General features: G+C 39.0%; 1 protein-coding gene across 1 annotated transcript in view; it reads left to right on the top strand.

Annotated features, from left to right (window-relative positions):
• The first annotated feature begins 807 nt into the window (after nucleotides 1–807).
• Nucleotides 808–8,844, top strand: part of LOC100889559 (regulator of G-protein signaling 22) — a 47,355-nt gene continuing 39,318 nt past the window's right edge. Inside the window, exons 1-3 of the mRNA XM_030983461.1 lie at nucleotides 808–1,303; nucleotides 3,816–3,889; nucleotides 7,722–7,750. Coding sequence (XP_030839321.1) covers nucleotides 3,865–3,889; nucleotides 7,722–7,750 — 54 coding nt within the window. The 5' untranslated portion in view covers nucleotides 808–1,303; nucleotides 3,816–3,864. The remainder of the gene's footprint in view (nucleotides 1,304–3,815; nucleotides 3,890–7,721; nucleotides 7,751–8,844) is intronic.

Here is an 8,844-nt window from a genome sequence, read left to right as displayed (position 1 = left end):
TCCTCACAATCGCTAGTACTAAATGTTCTTGTAGGAAAACAATGTCCGCCCTTTATCTTTGCACCAGAAAAATATGCGTTCCCTTTTATCTCTGTCCCTGATCCCTTTCACGTTGAGGGAGAACAATTTACAATTAATCAGAACATCCATAACCTATCACACACAAGAAAATTTAACCCAGTCCCAGAGCCAATCCCCCACCTTAAAGGACCCACGAAAAGCAAGAACGAAACCCCGTCATCTGGGAAAGAAACTGATACATGTAAGGCATGCAATATTGCAGCTCCCCCGCCCCACCCCTCCCACTCTAAAAATTTCTATTTAAAGGTAACATTCCCGAAAATAAGGCTATAAAGGATTATGTACCCTCTCCACATTGAAGGTGCTATAATAGCCTGACTTACAGAATACACAAAATAAATGCTTCCTTGCAACATTTACATTCCAATGCTCTCCGAAACTACTTCTTTTCTTTTCTTATTAAAGAGTGATACATTTCACCTAACCAACAGTCTCACAATAATAACTACAGACCCTTGGAATTTGCATGCATATAAAAAAGTTTTTTTTTTTTTTTTCTTTTTTTTTTTTCCCTATACTTTTTTTGGTGGACAGTTGCTAAAATCGATTTTGATTTATCATTATTGATTTACCAATTTACCGATTTACCGATCTTCCCTCGGACGATCGGTGCGAGCAGAAAAACCCGCATGTTATGTCCGACGGACAAACGAAACTGGTAGGACAAACGGCGCGGTCACAGTGGCACTAATGGGCTTCCGTACATACCATACTGTACGCACATTCAAAAGGGGTAACTATGCGGGGGGTACGGTACGGTAACGCGTAGCACCAAAGTATCTCTTTGGTATCGGGGTAGTGTACGAGATGCGATGGGTCACGCACGCCTATATGCATGTGTCGAAAACTGACCCTGCAAAGTTGTGGACTTTAATTTCATGAACAATTTCAAGAAGTAAGTTTGAAGACTGAGTTCATTGAATTGTTGTTTAGCGTAAAGAACATATGAAGTGTGTTTTGGCGAGTGGTTTCGTATTATTACTCTACATCATAGTCTGACAGACTTATACGAGATATAGCTCCGGTTCACCGTCAATATGTTACATCAACAGCTTCCGTAGCAACCGAGGGTCTTTCTCTCTACACCAAGCTTCGCTTCAGGAGCGCACCTGATCCATCGCTCTGCTGCCTGCCTGGAGGCGCGGCGGCCGTACAGGCCTCGTCTACTAGCTAGCAGCTCATCGATCGAGCGAATCCTACGGCCACGGACGGTCAGATCAGGGTATGTATTACTAGATAGATCTAGGTCTACATCTCTTAAAATACATGGGTACAAAACATTGAGCTCCTCTGATGAAACAAAAGAACGGGGGGGGGGGGGGGGTGAAAGAGAGGAGAGAGAGAGGGTAAGACTAGAGAGAGGAGGGGTGGGAGTAGGAGTTAGTAAGAGAGAGAGAGGGTACGTTTGGTGCATGGAATTGCTTGTCGCTTGTCTTAACTACGCAAACACCATGTAGGCGAGCTCATAGTTGTTCAGCTTTTTAGTCAGAAAAACACACAATCTCAAATGTTGAAATATGTACTAGAATCTAGAGAAATATATGTTGAAAAATACTTTTTCACAGATTTCTTGTTAATTTCCAAACTTAGAAAAGTTTGTATTATAACAGCGCCACATGTACCTCACCCCCCCCTTTTCCCAGCTGCTATCGACTCGAGCATTCATGCTTATGATAGTTGGTCTCTGCATATTCATCTTGATTGTTTTACTTACCTCCATACTTCAAATTTTAAATTATTAAGTTTTAACTCTTTATGTAAATCAATTTGTATTGTTATTTTAATGTTTCATATTCGATTTATCAATAATTGCATTATGATCTTGTCCTTGATTTGGAATTGTAATATAATGTAAAAAATGATTCACTTTTATCTTGGTGTTAGATTATAGTTCATTTACAAATAAGTGTCCGGTATCAAAGGGAAGTTCATGGTGATACTACATGTAAGTTAGTTTTAATAATAGCAGATTAAATGAGAGGAACAGGTCAGTGAAAATTTAAGCAAATTCAAATAAAAAAAAATTGATGGAAAGTTATGATTTTTTTAAGTTGTGATCAATCGAACACAAATTGGCAACACTCTGACGTAAAATTTCTTAATTTTTTGTTGTTATTGATGACAGAATAGATTTTTTTCTCCATAAAAGGGTTGTATGGAAACATATTTGCAATTAATTATATTTTGGGTGCATACATGTATACACATGTATGTACAGTACTGATTGAAAATTTTCTTGAGGGAAAGCAAACATAATTCTGATGTTTAAAAAAATGTTAGTACACAGAGCAAATAGGAGGGGAGCATGCAAGATAGGTCACAGAGTTGCCAATTCTTTATGTTTGATTGATTGCAACTTCAAAAATTCTTAAAGATATAAAGACCAGTGGTCATGCGATCGCATTGTGAAAGAAACGTTGTGGAATAGATCAGAAAGGTTGATCATGTCTAGCATATAAGTATTGGTGTGTATACTGCAAGGCTCTGGAATCATCAAAATCATAAGAAATTTGGCCCAGTCTTGGTAAAGTTACAAGCACTGTACACAGAAAGATGTATATGGGACTACACACACGTGCGCGACACGTGCGTAATATCTATCACATCCCAATAGATAAACTAATTTACCAAATATATCAATTAGAAGGCGGTTTCTCAGCAAAATTTTTATGATCACGTATTAGTAAAAACATAATGTTTCACATGATTGGTAATAAGAGCTTCCATTTCATTTTTTGAGAGGGGGGCATTTCCAAAACTGGTCTTTACCTATTTAACTGTCTTATTTTGAATCAGAATCTGCTCAAAATTGGTATTATAATCTATTGTAACTATATACTATATACTATATTATACAACTCATGCCCAGATCCTAATCAAATGATTGGTCATGCGATTCAATTACTGTGCCTATATTGCACTCGTTTTCATGAAAAGGAGTGCAATATTTTCCAGTACTAATGAACTCGTTTTCAGAGCGCGCAGTAGTGCGCGTAGAGGTTAGCGCTTAATACTGCGTGTGCATGGGCGTATTCTTGCGCAGCACTATGCGTAAATGGGTGTAGAGGTAAGTGTGCTTGCTATATCTATACTTATGTGTGCGCACTAAATTGAGACTTATTAAAACTTGAGATTTATTTGTCAGCCATATACTGTCACGAAACAATCTTGAATGCATTCTTTTTACTTCAAATAACAAGGATCTAGGGGTTTCGTTGTATAAAACAAATGATGCATGTTTTCATTCGCTTATTATATGATCTATCCGCCCTCGTTGATGCTGTGTGTATCTATCGCACTCAGCCTAACGGCTTCATGCGATAGATACACACAGCCTCAACTCGAATGCGGATAGATCGTATAATGAACTCATGCGCATGCATCAGTATACATGTATAAGAGGCATGTACTCCCAGTCCTTTTTAAATCTCAGAATTACTTGTTCGCACTTTTAAAGTAGTTTTTGGTGCTGGTCTACATGTAGCTCTATCGCCCCTTGTGGTAGGCTGTTCCTACATGTAAGACTATAGGCATTGACTTCATAGGAATTTCTAGGGGGGGGGGGATTTAAAGAGCTCACAAATAATTTGCTTTTTCGGTTCTAAGCCGTCACTTTAAAATACTACAAGAGGCATTCACAAATATAGCGATATGTAGAGCTGTATGAAGAGATAGGGGTGCCAGAATACACGGTTTAAGAGATCTAACCATTTAACATTGTGTTATCATTTCAGGTGAATCTCATTGGATGTTTGAATAGAGGAGTATGAAGAAGCCGCTACCATGTCTGAGAAGAGACTATCAGTAGGTAGGTTCAACAAACTGGATACCATTGCAAATTAAAGTCATCAAGTCACAATTACTTAATTGTTTTGTTGGGACTAAAATTTGTGATAAAGCAGCATTTTTGTCACAAAGGCATAATGCTGCATCATAAGCAGATTTTGATTTGGAGATTTCTGATAGTCTCGGAGGGTATCTTTCAAAATATTTGCCACCAGGAAAGTTTTTGATGTAAAAACGAGTAGAACGTTTGGTACCCCTACAATTGGCCGGTGCATGGTACCCCAATGGCATCCATCCGTCCATATCCATTTGTCGGGCGTCCATCACGACCTGCAAAAAGTGCAAGACTCTCTTGTGACAAGTAACTTTGCATCCCTCAATCATATTGTGACCAATGTTGGGTCACAGGTGCATTTTGGGGACCTCCACTCTGTGATGCTATCATGGTTCAAATGCTAAGGTCAAAGGTCATTTGAGGTCATATGTTAGTTTTTACCTGCAAAATTACCTTTTGACAAATATTAATCTTCATACCTGTTATATTAATGTGACCAAACTTAGTACAGGGATGCAGTTGTGGAACCTTAATGTTGTTGTGCCTTAGAAGTTCACATGCTAAGGTCAAAGGTCATGCATATGAGGTCATATCACACTTGTGACAAATGACTTCAAAACCGTTCATCCTAGTATCACCAAACATGGGTCAGAGATGCACTGAGTGGACCTTCACACTATGGTGCTGCCAAGGTAACCCGACACATGCTCCGCCGACGATTGCTCCGCCGACATTTACTCCGCAAAACGCGACAATTGCTCCGCGACATTTTCTCCGCGACATTTGCTCCGACGTCAAATGCTCCGCCGACAGTTGCTCCGCCGACAGTTGCTCCGCCGACAGTTGCTCCGCCGACAATTGCTCCGCCGACAGATGCTCCGCCGACAATTGCTCCGCCGACAATTGCTCCGCCGACAATTGCTCCGCCGTCAATTGCTCCGCAAAACGCGACAATTGCTCCGCCGACATTTGCTCCGCCGACATTTGCTCCGCCTGAAGCGACACTTGCTCCGCCGACATTTGCTCCGCCGACAATTGCTCCGCCGACAATTGCTCCGCCTGAAGCGACAATTGCTCCGTCGACATTTGCTCCGCCTGAAGCGACAATTGCTCCGCCGACAATTGCTCCGCCTGAAGCGACAATTGCTCCGCCGACATTTGCTCCGCCGACATTTGCTCCACCGACATTTGCTCCGCCGACAATTGCTCCGCCGACAATTGCTCCGCCTGAAGCGACAATTGCTCCGCCGACATTTGCTCCGACGACATTTGCTCCGCCCAAAAAGTGTCCCATAAACTACAAATGCTACTAGTACTACGACAAATGCTTCGCCGACACTATTTTCTTTACACCTATTTTTTTCGTTTCTTTTTTTCTTCTTCATTTTCTGAATGCATTTCTTGAAATAATGTAGATGAAATGAAATGAATGAATGTTGATGAAGTGGGAGGAAAAAGGAGTTACCAAAAAGTCATTTCGAATATACTGAAATAACTTTCCATCTATCACTGTACGTCCCATATAATGTATACTAAACACTCATTACATGTCGTGGGAAGTTTTTAAAAAAAAAGTAGAGCAGCAAGCCACATTCCCCAATACGCGCATACCGGCTAGTTAATTTCAAGTAGCTCATCAATATGTAATACCTGAAATTACCTCGATCAATGCATCTTACTAGGTAAAGCATTATACAATAAAATAGGTCATCATGGAAGTTTAGAAAATAAGTAAGGGGGATTTACCAAGTGTTGATCTTTTTAAGAGTTTTATAAAGAAACAAAAAGATATTGAATATTTCTCAGCGAAAAAAAGGAACAAGCTTGTTTCGCATTTTAAGAAATGGCGATTTGACTTATGATACTCATGTTGATTTAACTTTTATTCCTGTGCCCCCTCACTCCCCTTTATGCACTGGAGTTCAAACTATGATTTATATGTGTACAGTGTATTTTTTTTTACTATAATGTTTTTTTTTTATAACTTTCTTGTCCTTTTATTATTGTTAGTTGTTCTTATACATATTGTTTTTTTTGTTTGTCTAATTATTACCAATGACTTGTAAATATGTAATTTTTATATGATTGCAAATTTAATAAACACACAAATATTAAAAAAAAAGTTTAGAAAATAAGGGCACTTATATACGTAAGGAAGAGAACCCATTCAGACGGGAAAATGAGATGGCAGCCTTTCTGCTTATTCACATTTATACAAATCATTTTGTTGCAGTTTGATGTTAGTTCTTCATGATAAGCCAATTGCTCTTCTTCCGGTGGCTTCGTGAGTCCCTTAAATTATTTAGTGAAAACAAAGTACTCGAATGAAACGGAGTGTTTTGCACACTAACATATATATATTAAAGCTACATACACTTAACTAAAGGAAAGAAACCTTTAGAAAATGGACTGGATATTATTGAAAATATTATTCTAAACAAGAATGTACTACATGATTGTATTACTTTACGTTTCAATTTCACGAGAGAAATAGAACTCGAGAGGGGGAGCAGAGAAGAAGTGATGGAAATGAAAGAAGACTAATAGCATGAGAGGAAAGAAAAGAGCAAAGAAGACAAGAAAACGGTGTAAACAGGAAAAGGAGGAGCATGGGAGAGAGAGAAAGAGAGAGAGAGAGAGAGAGAGATAGCCTTGAGCTTTGGATCAGCTAATGAGTAATACATGAAACAGATTTTGAGCGGAGTAATTATCTTTCGCCGGAGAACTTGCGTAAGGAGCTATAATTTTATTTTTTATTTTTTTAAATCAAACATTATGGGGAATAGCAAAAAACAGTTGTCTTTTTTGCTCTTTTCTTTCCTCTCATGTTATTAGTCTTCTTTCATTGAGGTAATTTCAGGTCTTACATATTGATGAGCTGTTTGAAATTAACTAGGAGGTATGCGCGTATTGGGGAATGTGGCTTGCTGCTCTACTTAAAAAAAAAAAACTTCCCATGACATGTAATGAGTGTTTAGTGTACATTATGTGGGACGTACAGTGATAGATGGAAAGTTATTTCAGTATATTCGAAATGACTTTTAGGCAACTGCTTTTTCCTCCCACATTATCAACATTCATTCATTTCATTTCATTTACATAATGCATTCAAAAAATGAAGAAAAAAAGAAAGAAACAAAAACAACCCGTGAAAAAAAAATATTGTCGGCGAAGCATTTGTCGTAGTACTAGTAGCATTTGTATTTAATGGGACACTTTTTGGGCGGAGCAAATGTCGTCGGAGCAAATGTCACCGGAGCAAGTGTCGCTTCATGCGGAGCAAATGTCGTCGGAGCAATTGTCGGCGGAGCAAATGTCGGCGGAGCAAGTGTCGCTTCAGGCGGAGCAAATGTCGGCGGAGCAAATGTCGGCGGAGCAATTGTCGCGTTTTGCGGAGCAATTGACGGCGGAGCAATTGTCGGCGGAGCAATTGTCGGAGGAGCAATTGTCGGCGGAGCATCTGTCGGCGGAGCAATTGTCGGCGGAGCAACTGTCGGCGGAGCAACTGTCGGCGGAGCACCTGTCGGCGGAGCATTTGACGTCGGAGCAAATGTCGCCGAGCAAATGTCGCGGAGCAATTGTCGCGTTTTGCGGAGTAAATGTCGGCGGAGCAATCGTCGGCGGAGCATGTGTCATGGAACCGCTGCCAAGGGTCACATGCTAAAGTCAAAGGTCATTTGAGGTCATATATTAAAGTTTACATATAAGACTCTCTTGCATGTTTTAACAAATCACTTTGCAACTGTTAATTGTATGTTTCATGTAATTCATGCTTGACTATTCAACCTTTCCTTTACAGTACCTCCTGATGTAACACTGGAGGATTTGGTAAGTTTTATTTTTCTTATTTTCTTCTTCTTTGTGCATTATCGCTATGGCTACATGTTTTTTGTGCAGGGCTTTTTTAAAAACCTTTTCCTTACCACCAATCCTCTTCAAATTTTCTGGGCATCTTACTATCAATGTCTAGGCATGCATTCTTGCTTCTTTAAAAATTACTCAAGCGTGACATGCTGAACACCATTTTCTTTCAAAATTCAAATCTTTGTGACACATTTTCGACCCTTTCCTAATATTGAGTCTTCTTGAAACTTGGCATACACATTGCACTCTTATAATACATCTAATTTCTTTCAAACTGCCATCATCCTTTTCCTATCTGTTTTCACACAGATTACATTGGTTGGGCTGCCCATTCAACACTTATTTCATTCCTACTTAATTAAGGCTTGTTCAGAACTGCGGTGAAAAAGGCTGCCAATTTTTGTTTTAAACGTGTAAAATGAATAGCAACTGTGTGCAGCTAGTTAAGGACTTGGGTGTGTTCACACTGATGAGCTCTGTGTTTTAAGTTTTGAAAAAGTGAAGCGCATTACACTTAAAGATAAACTTGAGTTCTGGTAAAAAAAGAAAATGAATTCTCACAGAATCTAACGAAACTTACACTGAATGTTCAAGATTACAAATAAATGTCATGTGCCAAACAATTTTTAAAGAAAATGTATACTGGCTGAGTAATGAGCATAGAAAGATAAGGAAATCGGGGTAGTACTAGCCCCGACACCATGTGTGTTGTCCCATATACATCTTCCTGTGTAAGTGATTGTTACTTTACCAAGAGTCTGCTAAATTTGTGATGATTTTGATGACTCCAGAACCTTGCATTACACACCATTACTTACATGCTATATGATCAACTTTTCTGATCCATTCCACAACGTTTCTTTCACAATGCAATCGCATGACCATAACTGGTCTTTACCTTTAACGTCATAAATATACTGCCACAGATTTACTGCATCATTTCTGAATGAGCCGTTAAAATATATGGACATGTATACAAGAATATATGAGAGTGATAGAAATACATCTTAGTCTCTTGTCATATTTTTGTTCATGAATTTCAATAGGCCATTTTCGTA

The sequence above is a fragment of the Strongylocentrotus purpuratus genome, unplaced genomic scaffold (assembly GCF_000002235.5).
Source record: "Strongylocentrotus purpuratus isolate Spur 01 unplaced genomic scaffold, Spur_5.0 spur5_scaffold_13, whole genome shotgun sequence".
NCBI classification, from domain to species: domain Eukaryota; kingdom Metazoa; phylum Echinodermata; class Echinoidea; order Camarodonta; family Strongylocentrotidae; genus Strongylocentrotus; species Strongylocentrotus purpuratus.
Note: the sequence above shows the minus strand (reverse complement) of the source record. Positions and strands in the feature narration are given on the sequence as shown.